Source organism: Cryptomeria japonica, chromosome 6 (assembly GCF_030272615.1).
Source record: "Cryptomeria japonica chromosome 6, Sugi_1.0, whole genome shotgun sequence".
In the NCBI taxonomy this organism is placed as follows: domain Eukaryota; kingdom Viridiplantae; phylum Streptophyta; class Pinopsida; order Cupressales; family Cupressaceae; genus Cryptomeria; species Cryptomeria japonica.
The window spans coordinates 439,724,419-439,751,924 of record NC_081410.1 but is presented as its reverse complement, the minus strand read 5'-3'; the positions used below and the strand labels follow the sequence as shown (position 1 = coordinate 439,751,924).

General features: G+C 34.3%; 1 protein-coding gene across 1 annotated transcript; it reads left to right on the top strand.

Moving 5' to 3' along the window:
- Positions 1–450: 450 nt before the first annotated feature.
- LOC131037574 (uncharacterized) lies at positions 451–24,425 on the top strand. Its single transcript, XM_059222081.1, has 8 exons — positions 451–724; positions 1,190–1,375; positions 1,595–1,809; positions 21,582–21,743; positions 21,914–22,315; positions 23,904–23,998; positions 24,111–24,255; positions 24,351–24,425. The coding sequence occupies exons 1-8, from the start codon at positions 451–453 to the stop codon at positions 24,423–24,425; spliced, it is 1,554 nt and encodes a 517-aa protein (XP_059078064.1).
- Positions 24,426–27,506: the final 3,081 nt, after the last annotated feature.

Here is a 27,506-nt window from a genome sequence, read left to right as displayed (position 1 = left end):
AAAGAATCTATCTTATGGGGATATTTCAAGGCTTTTCAAAAGGCAATGAAACAAAGGGAAAGAGTGCCTAAGCACGTTGTTGATAAATACTCTACTAAGATCTACTTTATGGTTAAAAAAGATGAAACTATAATGGAAGCAGTACAACCAATAAAGGTATGAATAACTGAGATGGGCTATGAAGTTGATGTAGAGATCTTGGATCTATATGTCAAGACACTTATAGATGCCTCAATAGATGAGTCAGAGAAGACTTTTGGGACAACTAAATAGAAGGAATTGGAGGTGAAAATAGGGTTCAGTAAGAAGAAGAGGGAAGGTCAGATAAAGAAGGTAGGATAGGCTGTTCAGAAGATGTCCACTGAGATCAAACAAATAATTGGACTAGCAGAGTCATCTTCTCCGGTAGCAGTTTAGGCCTCACCGGTAGCAACAATCAACAAAGGTGTGATGAAAAGGAAGAAATTGAAAACCTTTATTTCCCCTATTTCTTCTGGATCTGAGGCTGAAGATGAACCTCCTAAGATACCCAAAATTTACATGAGAATTCAGAGGAAGAATCTTGAGGAAGGAAAGCAGCAGAAAACCAAGGTCACCCCTCCGATATCCCATAAGCAACTTGTGAAGGAAAGGAAGCCTACAGAGAAGAGGAAACCAATAAAAGAGACAACTCCCACTCCTGATAAGAAGAAGAAATCTGATTTAGATATGGCTCTTGAATCCGGTAAAAGTGTTAAAGTTATCCCTCCTTTATCTATAGATGAATTAGTAGAACAAATTACTAAGGTTGGAATTTTGAGTAATATACAATATTACTATTAAAATATGGATGATATTGAGCAAAAGGAAACTGAGGAAGCATTTTTGTTATACTTAGATATATATAAGAAGGCCTTACTTAAGATAGAAAAGAAGATTCCGATAGAGCTGTATAACAAATTAGATGCTAGGAGGTTATCAACTATTGAGGAAGATAGGCACATAAAGATTCAGAAATTGTTGACTGTATGTGGTGCTATAACTAAAGAGGAGATGAAACGGTGTCTTGAATTCGCTAATAAAACAATTTTCTAGAGTAAGCACAAGCATATTAGCTTAATGGTGGGAAGAGTGAATGAAATAGTTAAGGAGACTCATGAGGCATGGGTAAAATTCTTTGTTGATAATCCAAGATTCTTTACATGACCAGAAGTTCCTCCTAAGTTTGACATTCCAGACATCTCGGTTGATGCTAGAGGGAAAGGCATATTAGGTGAAGACCCACCGGTTTTGGATAATAAATTAACTGGGGACATAGAGGAAATTAAACTGGAAGATATTGAGGACAATTCTCATCCGGTTATTGATGTAGTGGCAGAAGAAATAATTGCACCAAGTTGCAAAGCCACCAGTGCCCAAGAGAAGGAACAAGAAGATACATAACAAAAGATAGAGGAGAAAGAACAAGAAAATATTGAAGTCAATGTATCGACACCATCACCGGTTGTTGGTCCCTCATTGTTGGCACTTGACACATCTGGTCAAGTAGTTTTTAGTGATTTTGAGAAGAAGAATATTGAGCAACTGAGAAGTTCTGAGTTAATGTTTGTTGCAGCACAAAAGCTTATGAAGGAAGGATCAAAGGAAAAGCATGTTATAGAACAAGCCATTCCAATCCTACAACATCTTTCCCCAGAATATAAGATTAGTCAAGTAGCTAGCCCTTTTGACAAGCTTAAGGGTTTGACTGAGCACATTGCCAAGCAGTTTCAAACTCTTCAACAAGTATCAAACTGGAAATTGGTGGAGAGGTACAATGCAGCTAAGAAGGTCACTTGTGACAACATGATCACATCAGACAAGGCCAAGCTAACATAAGAATTGACAAGGATTGATGAAGCCCTTCATTAATGCAACAATATATACTGGTCTTGCATTAACACAACCAAATTAACAACAAACCTGGATGTTAAAATAAAAGCAGCTAAGGTCCGGTTGGAGAATCTTGCAAATAATTTTGATGGTACTCAGTCATTGACCAACTCTATTGATGGTCAAATTTTTCTTTTTGAATTGGAGATTTTTGCTTTGGAGAAGGGTATGGACAGGTTAATCCGATGGGCTAGAGAATTGAGAGGTTTGGTCAGTCCCCGATTAAACACCTTATTGCTTCACAAAAGGGAATGTATAGAACAAATGAGTAAGCCCACACCGATAACATTAACAAAAGAAGAATTACATGCATACATTATTAATGGGTTTGTATTAATTTTGAGAACATTGAAAACCAACTGGGACACTTGGAATTTTTTAAGAGTGCTTACCCTGATATATATTCAAGTACAACTAGATCCGGTAAACACAATTTTGATTTCATTCTTTCATTTATTTGCCTCGGCCTTGGCATTGCTGTCAAAGGGGGAGAGGTTGGTTGTGAACAATATTAAGGGACATAAGAAGTAATGTATAGCTCAAGGGGAGCAACTTTCTAAGATCAGTTTTCAGGAAGTTTTTGGATGAGAACCGAAACAAAACTTTAATGATCCATTTTTCACATGGGTGTTGCCATCAATGCCAAAGGGGGATATTGTTGGCAATTGACACTCATCCGAGATCATGGTGTTGTCATTGATGGAAACAAACATCATTTTGGGCTAGATACTTATCCGGTATCCTCCGATATTCAAGGTTTAACATTTGGCATTCAAGGAAACCAAAAAGCAAGAAAAACCGATAAACTAGGAATCGGTATTTGGAGGCCGACATAGAAGATTGATCCGGCAAAGGTTTTAGCAGAAACGGTCATGAAGATTAATGTTTATATTTTTTTCTAGGCCGACATATATTTATCTTTTGTAATATAATTGTAACCCGACATAAGGAATTCATGTTTATGTATGTAAAGGGTATATAAGTCAGCTCGACTAGGTCATTTTTGGGATATAGATGTGATAGGTTATGTGATATTATGCGAGCGAGATATTGATCGACAAAATACGAATGTAATGATCTATTGTTGGTCTTGGTTATTTGTCAAGAGGATTGGGAAGGGAACAAGGTTACCGGTAAGAAAGGAGAAAGTGATAACCGGTACAAACAATGCTTAAACCAGAACTCATCAAGCATATCAGATGCACACTCAGAGTTCAAAATTTTGTTTGTAATTTAGTATTTTATCTGTAGTCAGTGAGTCTCCTTTGTGATGAGAAGTGCGCTCTAGGCAGTGTGCCTTCTTGCATGTGCAAGCCCCCTTTTTATGTAATATTTATTCAACTATCCAGTGGATATATATTGTGGGTCACAAATCCCACCATTGTTTTTCCTCTTTGAGGTTTTCCACGTATAAATATGTGGTGTTATTGTGTTGATATTTGAGGTTGCTTTGTTCGTTATTATGTCTTTTTTATATGCTTACCAGTTGTTAATTGGAAAAGTATCTAAAGGAATTAAATTCTTAATTATCGATAGAACACTGATTCAACCCCCCCTCCCAGTGTTCTTGGATTCCAACACTTTGTGTAGATATCTTGATATCTTGATTTGGAGCATTATTTTGACTAATTTAGCTCTTGTTTACCCAAATTCCTAGATAACCATTAGAATCAAAATCAAATACACTCTGAGATAATTTTAGCTCATAGATTACATGTTCCTCTTCTTGGTTCTTTTGCATGCCATCAAAATTCATGGGCAGGTTAGTTCGATAGTTTTCACACATTTAACTTGGATATTTTAACATTCAAATTTAATTTTGGGCCCAAGTTGACTTTGTTCTAAGTAGTTGTCATATAGATCATCTCACATCAAAACTCATAAATTATGTGTCTATGTAGAACTAAAAAATATAAAGCTCCTAATTGACCTTTTGTATCAATCCCTCATCTAATTCATATTTGTTACTTTCCATTTGACATCTACCCATTTTCTAAATTTAGTAGCATTCTAGAATCTTAGTTGTCTCCAGAATGTTATAAAGGGATTCACATCCAAATTGAGTAGTCCTTGCATTCATTGTATACATAGCTTCTATCAAGTAGTTAACTCAATATCCTATAGGCATTTCGTAGGAGATCTTCAAATAGTAAGCTATTTAAAGGTGTTTATAACATTTGCTAGGTTATTAAAGCAAGTGTAGAGATCTAGACACATCTTATTTGTAGGTATAGAAAGTGTGACAAATTGACATATTAGATCTATAGTTTATTTAGATTGTTTTTCAAATCATGGAAGTGACCTAGAACAACAAATATCTAATTTTATAGACTGAAAATATATACATATAATTAGTCTTGGATTTTCTACATCTCAAGAATTCATCTTTAGATCTCTATGATAACATAACTATAATGAAATCCCAACTAAATATCATTTATTTATTCTCCTTATGTTTTTTAATACTTTACTCTAAATAATTTTCACCATAACTCATAACTCACATATCTTTATTGATTATTTTATTTATGCGATTCACCTAAAAATTTTAAAAATCCACTTTTAATATAAAGGCCATTTAGGTTGCTCAATTTTCAACTCATAAAATAATTTACAATAAATCAATAGTTCTAAAATAATTATTAAAAAAGGCCAAGAACCCAAGTGTCTCACCATTGTCACAAGATGTCACATTGACATGCTTAGTTACTTTCATACACTATCACTTATGCATTGGTAATCCTAGGGTTTGGATAGCCACTTCCTATTATCTAGGGTTTGGATAGGGGCTTTATATTAAATGACTATGGTTTGGATAGTGGCTTCCTATTAAATGGCTATGGTTTGGATAGGTTCTTCCTTTAAGAAATGGCCATCGAGGGTTTCAAAATCCGCTTCCTATTAAATGGCTATTCAGGTTTAGATAGCAACTTCCTATTAAATGACTATGGTTTGGATAACCACTTCCTATTAAATGGCTATTCAGGGTTTGGATAGCCACTTCCTATTAAATGGCTATTCAGGGTTTGGATAGCCGCTTCCTATTAAATGGCTATTCAGGGTTTGGATAGCCACTTCCTATTAAATGACAATAGTTTGGATAGGCACTTCCTATTAAATGGCTATCCAACCCTTAACATACACTGATGCATAAATTACATTTTTATAATATCATTTTTACATCTATACAACCTAAAGTTTGGATAACCGCTTCAAATGACTATACAAAATACACCAATATATAACTTTCTTTTATTAATATCAACCAAAATGCATGTGGGTGGTTTATTTAAGCTGTCCCCCACTCAAATTCTCCCTACTTGGGATGTGCAAGCAAAGATAATTGGAATCAATCTCCTTACTTAAATCCCCTTGTTTGGAGTGCATTCTTATATATATATATATATATATATATATAGGTTTACCCATCAACAAAGTGACCATTCATTTCCTTTTCCATACCTTGGGACATCAAGAGATTGTTTGCAGATATTGCTTGCTTTGCTAAAGAAGTAGTGAAAAAATAGTTTGAAGGTTTGGAAGGCAGGCTCACAACCATATTTCAGTCTACTTGTTGGTTTAGTAAGGAAGTAGTTCATACATTACATGGCTTCACGCAGAACTGATGGCTCATTCCAACTCTATCGAGGTCACAGTACAGGTATGAGATATCAACTCCATACATGTTACAGTTCTCTTAGCTTTAGCTTTTTATATTGCTCAGAATATGGGTAGTTTTACAGTTCTCTCAGCTTTATCTATTGCTTAGAATATAGTTTTCTTCTTTTTAGTATTGTTACAGTTCTCTTAGCTTTTTCTTTTGCTCAGAATATGGAGTTAGTATATATAGTTTTATTGCTTAGAATATGAAGTTATTACATATGGTTTTATGATTTAAGGATCAGACGATACAATAATGGATGAATTTCAGAGTACTATAATATTATACTTTGATTATCTTCATATCTTGAGTGGATGACTTTCAAATTTTGCCTCCAAGTTCAAGTTCACCCAATTTAAAAAAAAAAGTGTCCCCTTATACCCCCCTTTTTGACCACCATCTTTGTGCACTTACCTCGCTAGGATGATAGAAAAAGAGCTAAGGTTTCCCTAGGGACTTCTGCATACTAACTTTTCTATGGCACAAACCCTATTTTCCCAGTCAATTTGCAAATCCCTATCCTCCAACTGATGAAAGAACTTGAAATTGAGGACCAGGTAGAAGTTTGCCTCCTGTATTTGTTGAAACTTGATGAGCATAGGATCAATACCTTACAATATTTTGCTAAGAATTAAGTTGTCGTTAAGCAATGTTTTGATAAAAGAGCCAAGGTGAAAGCCAAAGAAAAGAAGAGTGATCATCATAAATTTGAAAAACTATGGTTAGGACCCTACCAAATTGCTGAAATCTTAGGAGAGAGCACCTTCTGATTGAGCTCCTTAATTGGAGAACCTGTACCATTTCCTGTCAATGGTCAGTTTCTCAAGCATTATTTTGATTAATCTAAATTTAGCTTGATCCTTTGTATCATAGTAGTTTAGTAGTTTAGTTTTCTTTGTTTTCTTTTGATCCATTTTTTTGTTTTGCTTGTTTGTGTAGTGTTTTGTTTCGTTTGGGGAAAGTATTTATTCTCAAAGTTTTGATATGGTAGATATTCCTTGCATAACATGGTTACATTTTTGAGAGACTTCGACTCTTAGCTCTTTATAGCTTCATTATCCCTGGATAGTTTTGAAATCCTTGCCTACATTCGTCCAAGGTGGAGTATAAAAGGTTAATCATGATTTGATTTTTTGATGTTCAATTGATTAAGACTAACTTGATTGCCCAACACCATCATCACATTAATATACATCATGAAATCCTTGAAGATGCAACTAGAGCTTGTTTCCAAGTGAAAAATACGAAGTCAGGTTGTTTATTGTTGTGCACCGTGGTCCCCAACCCGGTTTCATAGCTTCGTCGCTTTAAAAGTTGCTTTAAGATCCAAGCAGTCAAGGATTTATATTCAATAAAGTGAAAGTATGCTCTAAAAAAAAGAGAGAAAATAATATGAGTGAAAATATTAATCTGATACAACTTATAGGGTGTCTAAAGTAATCTCCATTGGGGCTATAGATGCTTGGCTGATAGTGGAGCACTGCTTGATGGGGACTAGAGGTATCTCTGTAGGGGCTATAGATGCATGTATGGCAGCAGAGCTATGCCTAGGATAACATTGCACAAAACACATGGTTGATTTCACTCACATAGCTTGGACCCATGCTCTATTATTGATCTTCATGATTAGAAAGATGGGGTAATTAATCAAAAGCACACACTTGAGGCTGATCTTGTTTTGTCCTAATTCAATTGTCTGGTCATTGGTTCATTCATACTTTTCTTCCTATGTATTACCTTTGTTGGTGTAATTAATTATTCATGTTGGATATTATTATACCTTACTTAAGTTTACTTAGGATAATGCATTTCATAGTAGTTTGGGTATGAGACACTTGGGTGTTTGTGCTACATTGGGATACTGTGTGTAGGAGAATTTCCACCTTTTGTGGTCTCGTTGTTACATTCCACCTTCAGTGGGTGATCCACCTCATGTGGAATAATATATTATTTTTCCTGCCTACCCCTACTTACCCTTACTTATCCCTACCTACCCTTGTTTAGTATTGAGCCACATGTCATGTTTGTGTGCTCACATATCCATATAGCCTTGCCTATATAAGAAGGCTCATATTCATTGTATTTAACAATTGATTATTCATGTACTGATGAGAATACAATTTATTCTTGTCCTATATTTTGTCTCTCTATTTTGTACTTTTCATTGAGCTCTTGATCTTGACAAAATCTCACATGGTATCAGAGCTATTAGAGCATCATTGATTTGTCTTGGAGAGATTTTATTGCGACATCAAGAGGTAGATTTGAGGAGAAGCATCTTTTGGAGGCATCCTAGACCAGATCCGAGCTCACCATCGCGTCTGGGTGGTCGTTTCCATGAATTTTGACTATAAATTCTCCTATATTGGGTGAAAGTCAATTTTGGAGCTTGGAGGAAAAAATTTGTCGAATTTGGGTGTGATACGGTATGATTTTGAAAAAAATTAAAAAAAATAAATTATTTTCTTTGAATTTTTAAAAAATATCATTATATATATTTTCACAGTTTTTAAAAATTGTAAAAGTATTTAAAAAAAAAATCAAAATATTTTTATGGGGGGATATCGTTGATCCCCACCCCATCGTACCATTTGCAGTTTTTTTGGCAAGGGTCGTACCCTATGCAGTACGTAGGGTCGTACCACCTTCCTACCTATTGTCCACGCCGATGACTCGTAGACTCCCTGATGCCATGCACGATCCTCCCGGTCTCTGGCATCTGCACCTCCAGGTGGTCCTGACTCCCTGTCGGCTTCTACCTGCTTTGACTGCTTACCTCCCTATATTGACGACCTTTAGCCGTCCTTCCGCTCCGATCGACCCTTGCAGTCCTCCAACATCCGTTCCACGCTGCCAACAACCTTGTCCTTGTGGACAAATTCCCGTGGCAGTCGTGCTTCCTTCCCCGACGATTGCTCTTCTTCCGCCGTGTGGCGTCTTTTGCCAACTCAGCCATAACACGTGACAAATTTTGAATAGTTCGCAGGCGCACGGTCAGCGCCACCTCGGTCGAGTCAGCGTCCATGCAGATTGCCTAATTAGCTTGCCAACATAGTAGAACCATAGGGCCACACAGACCTGCATAGTCACCAGCCATACTTGCCATGCAGACTTTTCATACCGACACCTCATCATACAAACAACATGTGTCATCACCCAGTTTGCCACACCAGCTGTCCATACTGTACAGATGCACAGTTAGCAGGGGAGTGAAGTTTTATGCGATGGACATATGACCATCAAATTTAAACCTGTGATTTTCTGACATCATCATTTTTTTCAAAATTTGGTAGGCCCCTCTCGTTGAGCTTTTTGATTTTGCAGCTCAACTTCAAATGGCGATATCTTGCTCTTTTTTGCTCCTTTTTTGGTGCAATTTTTTTTGAAATGGGATAATTTGTCGTGTGATTTATCATGGTGGAATTATATTTAGATTTTAATGCATAGTTTATTTTCAGAAATCTCAGTTTTTGGTGACTATACCTATCCAATCCTCGTTTCTGCAACTTTCGGGACTCTGTTTGGGCTCATACAAACTCCTTTTCAGGTGCCATTTTTTTTAAAGTGCATAATTTTCTGTCTACTTTCATAATATTCTATTATTTTGCAGTGATTTTGAGTAGAAATTTTACTTTAAACATATGGTCGTTTTTGGCCAATTTGGCACTTGTATTGCATAGATCTATCTTTCTGGTCTTTTGCACTGTAGTTCTTAGCATATTGGGGCAGTTGTTAAACAAAATCAGAAGTCCACCTTGCCATTTTTTGCAAGTGGCCTATTGTACACGCACTGCATAGAAAGTGCCAAAATCATCATTTTGGGGGGGTACTTTGATTGAGTGAATTTGGGGGGGTGTATCTTGTGCTTTTGTGCTCTTGTGTTCCTTCCTTTTTCTGCTATGCATTCTCCTAAGTTTCCTCTCTTAACTCCTCATAATTATGCTACTTGGAAAATTGATGCATGGAGTAAACTTATGGAAAAAGGACTAACTCATTACATTGATGGAACTATTGTTGCTCTCGCTGATCCTAAGGCTGATCTTGTTGCTCACTTGGATTGGCTCACTAAAAATATCATGACAATTCGTACCTTAAGATAGTATGTATCAAAAGATCTCATCTTTTATATTGAAAAATGTACCTTAATTAAGGATGCTTGGAAAATTTTTCAAGACTTGTATATGGTCAAGTTGATGAGATTAGGGGATATCAGATTGATAGTGATCTCACCATGTTAGATCGCAAGAACTTTGATACTATACTAGATTATGTCACTAAGGAAAAAGAGTTGAGGGCACAACTCAAAGACTGTGGCATTGATAAGAAGCATACTCAATTGATCTTCAATTTCATGGGAAAAATTCCACAGGAATATGCAACATTTGTTTCTAGTTTCCAAGCCCATAGGATGACAATGGGTTCAAGCTACACAATGCCTACATTTGATACTTTTACCCAAATGTTGATGATGGAACAAACATAGTTGATAAGCATGGGCATTCTCAAGACTTCTAAGTCTCAAGCATTAGTGGAAATCAAGGGAACAAAGGAAATCAAGGAAAGGACAACTCAAACAAGAAGAAAGGGCAATCAAAGCCTAAGAACAAATAAATCACCACCTTCTCCACAACAAGGAGATTCATCCTCTTCCAAGAAGGACAATTCACCAAAGAGGGAGAGACCTACTTGTTCCTATTGTAAAAAGGTTGGTCATGAGGAGCATCGTTGTCATTCTAAGAAGATTGATGAGCTCACACACATCCTCAAAAAGCACAACATTGATTTGCCTAAAGCCTACAAGAAGGAGGATTCATCAACTTACACTTCCTCACATTAAAAAGGGAAAGGGAAAGCATTCATGACTTCAACAAGTGGGAAGCCTCACTCTTTTGGGACAAGAAAAGGAAAATCTCTTTGTGCCACTACATGTCATGATTCAAGGAGATGGCTTCTAGATTCAAGGGATTCTCATCATATGGCATCTTTGCAGTCTATGTTTTCTACACTTGAGCCTTGCACCATACCATAGATTTTGATGTGCAATCATACATACATGAATTTGATTGGGAAATGAACTATTTCCATTGGGGATAACTCCTTCAATGATGTGTTGTGTGTACCCCATTTGACAAACAATCTCCTTTCCATCTATCAAATCACACATAGGGAACTAAGAGAATTGTGGAGTTCACACTTGAGTCAATTTTCATTAGAGACTTGGAGACTAGAGCTATCATTGCGATTGGGGTGGTTGATCATGTATCTCGGTTATATTCCTTTTCAGATTTTGTTGATGAGGATGATTTCACATATGATGATTCTACACATGATGATCACACTTCTTGTGATGACTCAAATTTCGAGGAGAACTTTGGGTACTTGAACTTGGGGATTCTTTCATGTGACCCCATTCTTGAGCCTTGCATTACATCTCCTCCTCTTGATATCACATCACCTATTGAACCTGATGATGTAGATAGTGTAACAGTTTTTTCTTCTTGTGATTCAGTGCAGTAGGATATTTCATGTCTTCTAGCTTCAGTCAATTGGGATGATTATTTGACCGACATTGCAGGTTTGTTTGTGGAATCCTACATGGTAGATTTGGGAGACATCATTGATGATATTCATCTTCTCTTTGATGAAGATGATCCTTCTTCGATTGTTGTGAGGGAACACTCTGACCCTCTTGTTCATTTTCTACATGATCATTCTTTCAAGGTTGACATGATTGTGGATACTTTTGTACAGTAGTTGGAGGTCTCTTTATCCTTTGAGGAGACATGTGAGTCTTTGGATCATTTTCTACATTCATCTCCACTAGATCTTGGAGTACCTTTTTCAGCAGTGTGGAGCAGTTCACAACCTTTGGAGGGGGTATCTTTTATCATCGACATGGGGACACTTGAGCAGTTCTCAGATATTTCATTCATCATGGGTTTTTTTCGTACATCTTCCCTTCATGATTGGGGAGAATTCATGGATACACCTTTGGTTTTGTTTCTTCCTAAGGGGAGGAATGTTGTTTGACATTCATGGAGAAATTTATTCATTCATTCTCAAGCTTCTACCATTGGTGTAGATTCTACATTGAGGGGGGGCTACCTAGCTTCTCTTCCTTTCTCATATTGGGGGAACTTTTTCCTCACATGGGGTTTTGTCCTTCACACACTTCTATGAGAGTTCTCTTGTATTGTTTTCATCTCTCTTTTGGGGGAGGGTTTTTTCCCATTGGGTTTTTCTCTCTTTCACCACTTTGTGAGAGATTTCATTGCATTGGTTTTCATGCATTTACATTTGTACATGGGTACCTAACATGGCCTCGTAGCCAGGATCCATCTTGCATTGCTTAGATGTATTGTAGACTTAAGTGCATTCCCCCAAGTTGCACTTAAGGGGGGGTGTTGGTGTAATTAATTATTCATGTTGGATATTATTACACCTTACTTAAGTTTACTTAGGATAATTCATTTCATAGTAGTTTGGGTATGAGGCACTTGGGTGTTTGTGCCACATTCTGATAGTGTGTGTAGGAGAATTTCCACCTTTTGTGGTCTTGTTGTTACATTCCGCCTTTAGTGGGTGATCCACCTCATGTGAAATATTATATTGTTTCTCCTACCTACCCTTGTTTCTTATTGAGCCACATGTCATGTTTGTGTGCTCACATATCCATATAGCCTTGCCTATATAAGCAGACTCATATTCATTGTATGTAACAATTGATTATTCATCTATTGATGAGAATACAATTTATTCTCGTCCTATATTTTGTCTCTCTATTTTGTACTTTTCATTGAGCTCTTGATCTTGTCAAAATCTCACAACATTGAATGACAATAGTCTTGGAAGTCTCTGACACCATAAATTATGACGTTCTAAAATTCCTAGAGTCATTTTTCCCAAAAAGTCACCATTTCTTATGCCTTGCATATCTAGCCCATCATTTTCTTTGGAAATAAATTTTGGGTCCCCCTTTACCTGTCTCTTTTTTCTTTTTTTCCTTCTCTCATTTTTTTATTTGGGAAACTCCGAACCCCAGAACTCCGAAGTTCCGAGGTGTCCTTTTTGTTTGTTTTGTCTTTTCTTTGGAACCCTAAAGTTTTGAAGCATTCTTTGTGCCTTTGTTTTTCTATGAAGATCTTAGAACTCTGAAACCCCAAAGTCTCGAAGTCTTGTTTGCATTATTTTGTTGAAGGCCCCGGAACCCTGAAGTTCTGAAGCCTTCTTTTCTTTGTTGTGTGGAAGCCTCAGAATTATAGAATTCTGGAATCTTGAGTTTTTTCATTTTTTGTCATGTCTTTGTTCAATTTTTGGAATTTCGGAACCCTAAACTCCTAGAATCATCTTGTGTTTCACCTCGGAACTCCAGAACCCCGAAGTCTCGAAGTGTCTTTTGAGTGGGCCTCGAACCACAAAACCCCAAAGTTCTGAGCTTCTGTTTGTTGTAAGTCCCGAAGTCGTGTTTAGTGAGGCTATATGAACGTTGAATGGGGGGGTATAAATAAGGCCGAATGGGTAAATTTCATTCATTTGTGCACTCCTTCACTGTGAAATTCGATCTCTCCCTCCGCGCATTCCACTTCCTTTCTCATTCGTGTCTTCCAAATTGCCACCTTTCTAGGTTGGTTGGTTCATTTTGTTTTCTTGTCTTTTCGTGTCCTTTTGGTTAGGTTAGATTAAATTTTGCATGCTTTTCAATAAATTGGCCGATCTGATCTTCTTTTTTTGAAACCCTACGTTTTAGCATTTTGGGATTTTGGAACCTCGGAATTATGAAATGCCTAAGTTCTACCCCATTCAGTACCCTAGAACCCTGGAGTTCTGAAGTGCTCTTTCGATAGTTTTACCCACCTCAAGATTTTGGAAATTCAGAATCTTGAAACTGTTGCACCTTGTGACAATTTTCTTTACCCAACCTAAAACACCGAAGTTCTAGACTGCTCTTATGAGAATAGGTTTACCTATTTCAGGATCCTAGAACCCCGAAATCCCAAAGTTTGTTTTGAGACTGTTCTACCCTACCTCAGAACCCCGGATTTTTGAAACTGATTTTTGGAGAGCTTTACCTACCTTGGAACCTCGGAGTTCCGAAATTGGTTTTTTTACCCTTTCCTCAACTTGGGATCCCAAAACATTCAAATTATCTTTTTTTTAAGAGTTTTATACCTCTTATCCCTAGAACCTCGAAGTTATGAAGTATGTAATGATTTGATAATATGAAGTAATAGCTAATTATTGATCTTTTCTTGCAGGACAAAGAAGATGAAGTTCAGTGGGTGACCGATACTGAGATCGACCATATAGAGATTGAAGACATAAAAACCCAACTGAAACATGCACCTCATACACTAGAAGCTCCATATAGAAGGATCAAGAGATCAGGCTTGGTAGAGGCAACTATCTTTCCTCAAGCCATGCAGTCACCTGAACTTATAATGACTATTGCTAAATACTACCAGCTTGACACAAGGTAGTGTGTCAATGCAGACGTGAATGCAATTGTAGACTTATCCGTTGACATGATGGGGATGAATTTTGGGATACCAGTAAGGGAAGAGGTTCTAGTGACAATTGAAGAGCAATATACCTCTATATTTGTGAAGAATGCTTCTAATTTGAAAAGACACATTAATGAAGCATGGCTAGAAGAGCCAAAGAAAACCGGTCTAAAGGCTATAGATATTCTAAGAGCCAATTTCTAGGATCTTCAGAGAGACCTCATCATCATGCTGAGTAGAGCCTTTGGAAAGCCAGATTGCATACATTTTCATACATGGATGTTCCATTACATGACCACAATTTTGATAGGAAAAGAATGCTTTGATTGGCCAGAGATTATTTAAGATAACATCCACAGTCAGATAGTCACAGTCCTTCAAATGAAGAAGTTCTTCATGACTTCTTACGTTATATGGGTGGTTGTTCATGCTGGTAAGTTCTCAGGACTAAAGACTAAAGGGAAATTAGGAGAAGAACCTAGATAGAAAAGAGTGTGGGAATATTACACTAAACTACCTATCTCCCAAGCTAAGTTACATTTTAAAAGATTAAATGATGCATTTATTTATGTTCTAATAATAAAACTGACACGAGATATAGGATATAGACTAACCCCATAAGCAATGCAAATGGTAAAGGAATGGGGGCGTTGGTTCTTACAAAACCAATGATCAACATATCTATGGGTTAGTGGATTCATAGAAAAACCTTTTCATTGACCAATATTTTGCATTAATAGAATAATCATTTTGGAAAATGCTAGGCAATTGGTGGGCCTACAGGCGTTGTTGACTTTAGGGCATAAGACGGGGATTTATCTACGAGTATCTCTAGAATATTATACATGTCCTAATATATAGGCAGCTAAGGTGGTATAATAAGAACTCCAAGGTTTGAGCTTAAAAGAATTTAATTACTCAAGGGACCTATATGACCCATATGGTAAGCTAAAATAAATGATGCCTATTTCTTACAAGGGTCACAAGATAGATTTAGAGGATTTTTGGGCCAATTTGCAGGATAGCTTTGAGGAAAGAAAGAAGGGATATTATAGGCTATCAGTGCCACACATCAGAAATTTTAAGATTGAAACAAATATCCCAAAGGAGCAAAGGGACGATGGTGAGATTCTTGACCCTACATTCAAAGAAAAGAGAATCGATCAAATACCCCTTACTTCTATTAGATGGTCAACCCAAGAGGATTTGGATATTGAAGCTGTTACACCAAAAGGTTTTGGAAAGAATTAGACAATGGCTAAGCTTGAGGATCCGACCGAGTGCCACCAAGGAGAAGACAATGTGGAAAGCAGCTGATAACCCTCAGACCAAAGTCCATAAAGAATATGTAAGAAGAACAAGGTCTGACTTAAATAAAAATACTTCCACTGATCTGCAGGAGGCAACGATACCAATTGACAACCGAGAGCTCAAAAGGCAATTGGATACTAAAATGAAAGAGTCCCAATTCTTGAAGACTACTGCAAAACAAGGGACCACCACAGGGTTACAAGCTATCCCATAGGCCTCTATAACTCCCATGTTCCTACCATAGGTGTTGTTCTAGGAGAGGGTGCCTCTCAAGAAGAAGCTACTGAAACACAACCTCCTCCTGCTTCTTCAACACAAAAGGCTACACCTCCTCCCATGCCATCCATAACATTGGACAAATTCCGATGAAGATGATGAACCCATTCCAGCCATAGCAAAGAGGAGAAAAATTGATCAAAAACTCACACAACAATCAATGCGGATTGCCAAAACAAATAGGACACGACTTAGGAAACACAAGAAAGCATGTTAGGATCATCAGGAACAGCTGCACCAACACCACTTTTCAAATATTCATCGGTCAACGTCTGAAAGCTCAAGAACACAACCAATCAACAACTGTCACGAAGAAAGATAACTTGTGGAGTACCAAATCATGATCCATCTGAAATGAAGATACACAAGACTATCATAAGCAATATCCCAAATTATCAGCACTAGATCTGATCACTTCGGAGTATACCAGAGGATATACCGAACTCTGCAAAACAGTGATCAACAAACCAATAATACAAACCTGATAAAACAATCTTCCAAATCGGCAATCACCGGAACAATACCAGGAATATTTTGACATCAATGACAACAACATATCCTAGTAGGAACAATTCATGACAATATCCAACAAATTTGTGTAGATATCATGATATCTTCATTTAGAGCATGATTTTGACTAATTTAGCTCCCGTTTACCCAAATTCCTAGATAACCATTAGAATCAAAATCAAATCCACTCTTTGATAATTTTTAGCTCATAGATTACATGTTCCTCTTCTTGGTTCTTTTGCATGCCATCAAAATTCATGGGCAGGTTAGTTTCATAGTTTTCACACATTTGACTTGGATATTTTAACATTTAAATTTAATTTTGTGCCCAAGTTGACTTTGTTCTAAGTAGCTGTCATATAGATCAACTCACACCTAAACTCACAAATTGTGTCTATCTAGAACTAAAAAATATTAAACTCTTAATTGACCTTTTGTATCAATCCCTCCTCTAATTAATATTTGTTGCTTTCCATCTGACATCTATCCATTTTCTAAATTTAGTAGCATTCTAGCATCTTAGCTATCTCTAGAATGTTATAAAGGGATTCACATCCAAATTGAGTAGTCCTTGCATTCATTGTATACATAGCTTCTATCAAGTAGTTAACTCAATATCCTAGAGGCTTTTCATAGGAGATCTTCAAATAGTAAGCTATTTAAAGGTGTTTATAACCTTTGTTAGGTTATTAAAGAAAGTGTAGAGATCTAGACACATCTCATTTGTAGGTATAGAAAGTGTGACAAATTGACATATTAGATCTATTGTTTATTTAGATTGTTTTTCAAATCATGGAAGTGACCTAGAACAATAAATAACTAATTTTATAGACTGAAAACACATACATATAATTAGTCTTGGATTTTCTACATCTCAAAAATTCATCTTTAGATCTCTATGATAACATAACTATAATGAAATCCCAGCTAAATATCATTTATTTATTCTCCTTATGTTTTTTAATACTTTACTCTAAATAATTTTCACCATAACTCATAACTCACATATCTTTATTGATTATTTTATTTATGTGATTCACTTAAATATTTTAAAACTCCACTTTTAATATAAAGGCCATTTAGGTTGCTCAATTTGCAACTCATAAAATAATTTACAATAAATCAATAGTTCTAAAATAATCATTAAAAAAGGCCAAGAACCCAGGTGTCTCACCATTGCCACAAGATGTCACATTAACATGCTTAGTTATTTTCATACACTATCACTTATGCATTGGTAATCCTAGGGTTTGGATAGCCACTTCCTATTATCTAGGGTTTGGATAGGGGCTTTCTATTAAATGACTATGGTTTGGATAGTGGCTTTCTATTAAATGGCCATGGCTTGGATAGGTTCTTCCTAAGAAATGGCCATCCAGGGTTTCAAAAGCGGCTTCCTATTAAATGTCTATTCAGGTTTATATTGTAGCTTCCTATTAAATGACTATGGTTTGGATAGAAGCTTCCTATTAAATGACTATGGTTTGGATAGCCGTATTCAGGTTTGGATAGCAGCTTCCTATTAAATGACTATGGTTTGGATAGCTGCTTCCTATTAAATGACTATTCAGGGTTTGGATAGCGTCTTCCTATTAAATGACTATGGTGCCCTTAACATACAATGATGCATAAATTACTTTTATATAATATAATTTTTACAATGATATAACCTAAAGTTTGGATAACCGCTTCAAATGACTATACAAAATACACCAATATATAACTTTCCTTTATTAATATCAACAAAAATGCATGTGGGTGGTTTATTTAAGCTGTCCCCTACTCAAATTTTCCCTACTTGGGAGTGGATGTGTGAGCAAAGATAATTGGAATCAATCTCCTTACTCAAATCCCCTTGTTTGTAGTGCATTCTTATATATATATAGGTTTACCCATCAACAAAGCGACCATTCATTTCCTTTTCCATACCTTGGGACATCAAGAGATTGTTTGCAGATATTGCTTGCTTTGCTAAAGAAGTAGTGAAAAAACAGTTTGAAGGTTTGGAAGGCAGGCTCACAACCATATTTCAGTCTAGTTGTTGGTTTAGTAAGGAAGCAATTCATACATTACATGGCTTCACGCAGAACTAATGGCTCATTCCAACTCTATCGAGGTCACAGTACAGGTATGAGGTTACACTTCTCTTAGCTTTAGTTTTTTATATTGCTTAGAATTGGGGATCAGTCTTGAACCATACACATTAAGCAGCATATTAATTTTAGAGAACGTTAGTCAATTTTGATCATACACCTTAAGCAATATATTAAGTCTAGAAAATGTTAGTCAATTTTGACCATACACTTTAAGCAGCAATTAAGTCTAGAAAATGTCACTCAACTCTGAATGTTTAACACTTTTAAGCCTAAAAATATAAATTTAATGTGTGTGATTTAATAGTGTTACAGTTCTCTCAGCGTTATTTATTGCTCAGAATATAGTTTTCTTCTTTTGAATATTGCTACAGTTCTCCTAGCTTTATTCATTTTTCAAGACTATTTCTTTTGAGTATTGTTCCAGTTCTCTTAGCTTTTTTTATTGCTCAGAATATGGAGTTATTACATATGGTTTTATGATTTAAGGATCAACGATACAGTGCCAAAAATAATTTGGTTTGATCGTCATACCTAGTAGAGATTTAAACTTACTATACTGGGGTGGCAAAGCAATTTGCATTTTGCACCACCAAACACTAGACAATGAAATAATTTGGTTAAGTTGTAAAGCTTTTTCTTGCAATTCTTAGGGTCCATGTGATAATTTGTAAAGGGCTGTTTTATAGGGAAGGCTATTCAGCCAATTAAAATTAATTCATCATTTGCCTTTTATAGTAAGATGTTATAAATATGTTAGTTGAGAATAATCTTATGTAATCTTATTTATTACTGTTTTTATGATGATAGAGTACATGCACCGATGATTTAAGTTAGGGTAGTGAATAGGAGATCTAAAGATTATGATTTATTTTTGAAAATGTGTCATCATGAAGATAGGCTGGAATCAAGATGAATATGAGATCTAAAGATAATAATTTATTTTTGAAAATATATGATGATGAAGATAAGTTGTATTTGGTAATGTGCAATGATGAAGATAGTAATTCATTTTTGGAAATGTGTGACTATGAAGATAAGCTGGTTTTGGAAATGTTTAATGATGAAGATAGACTGGAATAAAACAGGCACTCCCCATGTGAACTTTGGGGTGTGATCTGTGTCCACCCACCCTTTTTTTAATATGTGTATATTTAATATGAAATGAAATAATATGCATTTACTCATTAAAAAAAACAAAAAAAACTTAGGTATTAAATATGATACATGAAGATTGCAATATATTTTTGGAAATGTGCAATGATGAGGATAAGATGGAACCAAAATTAGGGTAATGAATGTGAGACATAAAGATTGCAATTAATTTTTGGAAATGCCTGATGAAGATAGACTAGATTAAAGATTAAAGTAAACATGATATCTCAAGATTATAATTCACTTTTGGAAATGTGTCATGATAAAAATAGGCTGAAATAAAAATTAGGGCAGGGAAAATGAAACAAATTTTTGGGAGTGTACTACCACCAAGATAGGCTGGAATAAAAATTAAGGGCAGGGAAAATGAAACAAATTTTTGGGAGTGTACTACCACCAAGATAGGCTGGAATAAAAATTAAGGTAATTAATACAAGCACAATGAAGATAGGTTGGAATTCCCTATGTGGATCTCAAGATTGTAATTTACTTTTGAAAATGTGTTATGATAAAGCTAGGCTGGAATATTAGGCTGGAATATAACTTAGGATAGCAAACATTTCATTCATCCAATGGCTTAATGGAATCTTGTAAAAACATTAAATATTAAATCTTTAAGGTTTACTTTTTATATATTGTTTTGTTAGAGTTGATGAATGATAAATATTAAATATTAATTGCAGAAAGAAATCCTCGTCCATCAATGGACATACTTCAGCAACAACAACGCCATGGATTCCATCGAGTAAGAATTACTCCTTTCTTTTTTCTTTCAGCTCTATTTTATAAATTAAAAAGTAATCGTAACTTTTTGTTATAATAGATAAAATCTAGTGAAAAGAATTAGTAATAAGAATTTCTCTTTGATAAAAAATTTCATAAATAGCCTCACTCAGAAATAAAAGTTTAGAACATAAAAACTTTCAAATACAGTCTAATGTAACGATAGATTATTAAATTTATTATATGTATTTAATTACTGGATATTGATTTATGTTGGAATTAGCTGTCAAATATATATAGTGTGTTGTCAAATATATATAATGTGTTGTCAAATAAATTAGCTATTTTAAGGAGTCTTCAACAACTATAAATATGTAATACTATTTGATGAATAAATCAGCAACTCAGTACTTCTACTGTTATATTTTCACATGTTTTTAAATTTCTACAGTCTAGTTTTCTATTTATTTATTCCTCTCTTTAATATTTACTTTTCTAATTTGATTTTTTTTTTTTAATAATTTAGAAAATAAATTGACAGTACTCATATGTTAAGTGATTCTATCCTTGCATGAAAATGAAATTCTTTTTCAAATTTTTATAATCAAATTTCTATGGTTTTCTATGCAACTCATGCTATGGAATCTCTAATTCTTATTAAACAATATCAAATATCTACATTCGTTATTCTTGCATGCAAATACATCCCATTCCCTATTCAATAGATTTTTTTAATACAAAGAGTTAGTTTTTTCCTACATATAATTTTAAAAATTTTAAATTATAAAATATTATTTTTTATAATTAAAAATATATCTGAATAATAAATTTAATTATTTTTAATATAAAATTAAATATATATTTTTTATTAAGAGATAAATATATTACCTATATTGTAAAAGATCTGTTCATGGTCCGGGACTTGCTGTAAGTGGTTTGTTAATGACCTTTGGAATGCTGTGAGTGGCCTGTGTTTGTTCTGTGTTTTTTTGTCTTTGGTGTTTGTTTTTGTAAAGAGTTGGCATCTTAGTTTGCAACTTAATTTCTCAAAAACAACTCAAGTAATTAGTGTCATCTGTTTGATCAACACCTCTGTTTTGTTGTTTTAATAATTAAAAACAAATTACCACAAAAAATTCTAAACATAAAAAATTATCATTCAAATTCAAAAAATAATAAAAATTTCAGAAAATTGATAACAAACCCATGGCTTTCAAAAATCAAAAGAGATCATAAAATGAATAGAACAAAATATGTTACAAAAAACAAACAAGACCAAAAAAAACTAACAAAATATGTTACAAAAAACAAACAAGACCAAAAAAAACTATTAAAAATACAACAGTCCAAAAATTATTCTCTGCAATATGTATGTTTTATAAGGTGCTATTACTTGTAATATTTTCCAAATTATTAAACAAACTTGGATTTTTGTTGTAGATTGAAAGGCCAGCACAAGGAATTCCCTTGCCAGGGACTGTGTATACAGCATTTCCATCTATGGCACCATTCAATATTTGTGCCCCAGTTGCTTATCTTCCCACTTTACAAACATCTTATTTATTTCCTCCTTTTTATACGGTTCTTCCAATGTATACTCAGGTACTCTAACAATCTTTTCATATCATTGATTTATTTAACATTTATTTATTAACACACATCATTCCATTCCATCTCATACTATCATTTTAAATTAAGTTCAACATGATCACATTGAAACAAAAAGTAGACAATGTACAGTCTATTGACCAATTTAGATATGTGGTGAGCAGGTCAATGAGGTCATTCCTAATCCTATCTCTAACAATGCAGTAAGACAGACAGTGAGTACTACAGTGGGGTCACATAACTCCTCACTGACTAACACAGTGGGGTCACATAACCAGTTCAATCACAATTTGCAGCCCAAATCAGTAGTTGGTGAGATGAGTGAAAGGAAAGAAGAAGATGTTGAAGCAGCTTCTTATCGCTTTGGATTGATGGGTTTGAGAGATGTTATCAATGGAACTGACTCTAATGTCACAACTTTAGCTATGGGCAGAGACGAGGATACTCTCAATTCATATGACAATTTGTACTGTTCACATAATTTCCCTTGGTCAGCAAGAATTCCAAATCCTCAACCACATTATAAGCTGCCAAGCTGTTATCTTCGCCAAGTTCCAAGATTACATGTAAGTTTAACTCATTTCTTTGATCAACTATCATGTTTTTTCTTCTCTTTAATTGTGCAGATTGGTTTTAGCAGTCTTAATTGTAATAGTTATTATGTTCTACTTTTATATCTGATGAGATAGTTGCTCTTTTCTTTTCTTTTTTAAAAGACAAAAGACTATATTTGTATTGCAGAAAGAAAATCTAGTTACAACTGTATACAATATGTTCGTGAGTATTAGAATGTGATATAGACAAAGATATATAGTCTGTAGAAGATTATATGCAAAACTAATTATAGGCATATAAACTAACAAATAGATTTAAACCCAATACAAAAAGTCTGATAAAGTCCCTTAAGCCGAGCTATCATGAACCCAAGGCAAAACTGAAGTGTTAATATTGAACTCGTGAGGCTTCTTCCTCCATTTCCATGAACACATTTGCTCAAAAAGTGTTCTTTTCAAGGTAATATAAACGGCTTGGAAACCTGACCAAATAGTTAATAGCAAGTTTGCAGATTTGCATATGTAAAAATAGTAAAGTATTCTATTAGATATAAAATTTTAGTCTATTAATTGGAGGTTTTTGATTTAACTGTATTTTTTTAATTTACTTTTTTGAATTTTTTAATTGTGACGATGGATCATGGAGTATTATCTGAAATGTTGATAGAAAAATATTTCAACATCAAATTCAAAAATTCTAAACCAAGGTATTATATGATTTTATTGATAAAAAATATAATGAACTAATTTTGATATTTATGAATAGTCATTTATATAGAAAGAGAATATTATTGATTATTCATATTAAGACCCATGTCTGTCTTTAGGTAAAGTACAAGCAAGTTATATCTTAAACACTTGAATAATTTTCTTTTTGGTAATTCAATGCTTTTTTTATTCAGAGTTATGAACTAGTAGGGTCATGATATGAGGGCTTCACCTCCTTGCATGAATAATCTGTATTAATACTGGTGGTTCAAACCATCAAGCATATTAATTTAGAGGGGGCTTTAATCCCTTGAGCACAATGGTCCCACTGGAGCTTGCAGGAATACAAAACTTGTACACATTCTAAATTTTGACTGATATGTGGGTCATATTGAAGAAGCTAGGGTGATTTCAGATGAGCCATCTAAACAAGTCAAAACTTAAAATGTGCTGTTTGAGTCAAAACATCAAGAAGTTAGCTCAACAAAATCTGAAAGAATGAAAGATTCCTTAACACATTGACCAAACAAAAATTTAAACTTTAATTTTAATATCTACAATACCACAATTTAACCATTATATTACATCATAAATAACCTTGAACCCTTCAATATTATTAATGAAATTTACAATCTAATCCATACACCTCTATCAAACCCATTAGACTAAAAGAAATACAAAATTGTAAAACAGATAAATTGTTTTATTGATTCAGAAATTATATAAGCTTCTTGATCAAAAGATCAAAGATCAGACTAACTAATAATGAATGAATTATAATTGCCTCATTGTATAGAGATCTTAGATAAATCCAAAGATTTCTAGAACAATTCTAATATATCGTATTGTTGATTTTTTAACTAACTGGATGTCTGCATTTTATTGCTTGCAGCCAAGTTATATTGCTGATCTTAATCAGGATACACTTTTCTTCATATTTTACAGTACACCAAATGATGAGGCTCAGCTTCTTGCTGCTAATGAATTGTAAATATCTTCCTGCACTTTCAAGATTTTATTTGAAATCTTAGTTGAGCATAATTTGACTCTCTATGTTTCTGCTACTAACAAGAAACTTATTATTAAATGGTGATTTCAGGCATAACAGAGATTGGCTTTATCATAAACAACTTTGTGTATGGTTAAAGCACAATGGAAGTGAGCAACCCAGAATCAAGACAAATACGTATGAGAAGGGGTCATATGTTTATTTTGATCCACATAAATGGAGTTATATTGAAAAGGTTGTTTAAAAGTCTGTTGTCTTGCCATTTCATCATGTAGCTCTAGCTATTCTGAAGATTCTCATTTTTTCAAATCATTTGGATATTTTTTGCAGGAGGAGCTTACAGTGTTTTATGATGAGTTGGAGAGAAGGCCTTCTTTGCCACCACAGGAAGAGAACCAGTTATAAAATTTGAACAGTTGAAATATTCCATGTACAAAAGTTTTCAAGTTTTTTTTTTCGGACAACTGAAATGTGTCATGAGATGCGTATGTTTATATGATATTGTAGATTATAAAAGAATTTATTTTTATTACTATTAATTATTTTTATAAATATACATTTCTGAATAGAAAATATTATATAAGACTCTTATATACAAGAGAAATGCTTTACATAATAAGATTGAACAAATGATATTCTCATACTACTTAACCATTAATATCTTGGGTTATAAAAGAATCTATTTTAATAAAAATATACTTCTTAAATCAATAACAATTGTACAAAGACTGTTATAATTAGATTCGTTACCCATATTAACCATTCTTGATCTTATGGCATTGGTTGGTATGCAATCCATGAGTTCTTTGTGGAGAAATTAAAGCACTTTGGTGCAAAATTGATTGGGCGATGTTTTTTTATGTATAGTTTAACTTTATAAGATAGAAATTATTATAATGTCGTTTTTTTCTTTACATATTTTATTTTGAAATTTTAAAGATAGAATATTGAAGTTAGGTTTGTTTGAAATTGTCATTTTAAATATTCTTAGATATAATGTATTATTCATATTAACTCTATATTGTTAAAAATATATTATCACTTAGAAAAGGTAGGTGGAAAAGGTACATTTTATATTTTATACAAGGTGAGATCTTAAACTCTATATTTAAAAAAAATTAAAACAGTGAGTTATAATTTTTTGACTTCCACATATCAAGATTATTTTGACCATTTCATATGGGCTTTTAGCTTATAAAAACATAATCATAATCTTGTTCATTCTACAAATCCTTAGAAAGTTGGTCAATAACCAGGTAGGAAGACAAATAGCCAAGGAAAGATGCAGAAACTTGCCACTATTAGGCTAACGCGAGGCAACTTGTTATAAGGTTGCAAAGAAGTTTAAGGGTGATCGAAGTTGGAGGCCATCTATGAGTATTATGTTCATAAGCTCTTTGTTGAGAAGCAAGATTATCATGATAGTTGTGTCTATGTGCATTATGATTTTTACAACAATGACCCCCTTGAGGAGGGCATTGGCCTCTATTGGAAGGAGAGGTTAGTACAATTGTAGCAACCATACAAGTTGCTAATCCAATTGTCAAGAGTCATTAAGAAAAAAAATTAATTACGAATTGCAAATATCTTTTGGATCTATAGCATTAGGCACTTGTTACCTAAAATTTCATTACCCATGTAATTTTGGCCAAAGGATGCATTTTTATCAAATGATTGTATTTACAGAAGGTACATTGCAGTGTTTTAAAAAGTATTTTCATTTGTATTCAACAATGATAGATTACAAATTGAGTTCATGCATTTGAAGCATATTTATACATGCACTGAATTCCTTAAAACCTCACACAAACCGTGAGCTTAGCATTTCTATCTTTCCTACATATCCAAAACAGAAAAGGATAGAATCAAATAGTGAGTGTAAGGATAACCAGTCATTGCCTTGGGTTGCTTTGACTGGTTATTGGCTGTCCCGTTGCCCTTATGACTGTTTTCTCGGTCTTCAAATTCTGAACAAACCCTGCTTTCCTGCACAAAAGAGAAGAGGTGTCAGATCCAACAAATCTAAGCAATGAAAGATTATCCTACAATGTACCATTTATCATATCCTATCTTATTTCTGTTTCGAAAGAGCAGGAAAGATAAAGATACAAATCACTGCTTCAGGAGAAAGAAATGTTTATGCTAATGTGTTTGTTTCATGTGCAGATAATTAGTTACTCTAATTGGCATGTGCCTCTGACCGAGGCTCCCTTCGGGTATGAGCCTGACATACCCTTTAGAGTAACTAATCTTAGAATATCAAAATGGAATGATGAAGAAACCAACTGAAGTATCAAAGGGACATATTTGATTTAAATATGAAACCTTTTACTTTACTATTCATGATATGTATAAAAAGAAAGTATTAATGGATAAACTGTTTTAAGGGACATATTATTCTAATGTGAAACCTTACAGTATTGAAAAATCAATGCTACATAGTGAAGATAAATGATTCAATGCAACAGGTTGGTATAGAAACAGAGCATCTGAAATATTTTATGAATAGGAACAAACAGCAAACTTCAATGAAATCAGAATCAACTGGTAATGAAATGAGTGTCACGAGCCCGTGCTCGAACTTCATTTCTACATAAGATCAAAATGCACAGTCAGGAGACATAAGGAACGCATGTTCAAACATAAGTTTTGTCCACCAAAAATTGCGGCTAGTTGTTTCTTTTGTCAATATCATTAAAACAAAACTATATCGAAAGGAAACATCAGGTTTGGGAAAATTTTGAAGTTTCCAACATAAAATCTAACACAGATTTGAAATGTCAAGGAATATTTGCAGATGTATCGCAGTAAAAAACCCTCTTCGTACTTCTAGCAATGGCATATTAATAGAAAGTAAAGCAAGAAGAAGCCGTTTCACTCAAGAGAGCAAGTGTTTATTAAAATTTCACAAAGGCTTCATACCTGTAGAAAATGGGATTTGTATTTAAGAGAAGATTCAGAAAACTTCAGCATGCCTTCGGGAAAAAGTCTAACTCTTAATGCACAGTGGCGACCTGGATTGTTCAAAGACTGCAATCAAATCTATCTTGGGCGGCAACACCAATAGCGAACGCATATTCTTCATTCGAAAACCTTCATAATGGCGGCTACAGAAATAACTCATAATGGTGGTAGCAGCACAAAAGAACTTCATCAAAAGACTTCACAAAGCGACAGAAATCCAGACAGCAATGGCGGCATCTTGGGATCTCAAACCCTCGAAAAGCTTCTCCAGTTGTTTTCTTCATTTTGCAAAATGAAAGGCTAAGTTAATGCGAAAGAGTATAAGCTTTTATGGTTATGACAAAGCCCTTTGTAATATTTATTTATTTTCTTCAAGTCCGTTGGGCTTTGTGGACAAAAGAAACAATAATAAAATATATTTGATAATATCAATGTTTAAATGTTTCATTAAGCATTGATATTATCAAGTATGTTTTAATTTTATATTTTGTTTTCTTTCTTTGTCTAAGCTTGTATCATTTT

Coding starts and splice junctions, on each gene's coding strand:
- LOC131037574 (XM_059222081.1), top strand. CDS start 451: ATGAAAAGGAAGAAATTGAAAACCTTTATTTCCCCTATTTCTTCTGGA. Junction 725..1,189: donor AGATATGGCTCTTGAATCCG/GTAAAAGTGTTA, acceptor TTACATGACCAG/AAGTTCCTCCTAAGTTTGAC. Junction 21,744..21,913: donor TTCTTCCAATGTATACTCAG/GTACTCTAACAA, acceptor TGTGGTGAGCAG/GTCAATGAGGTCATTCCTAA.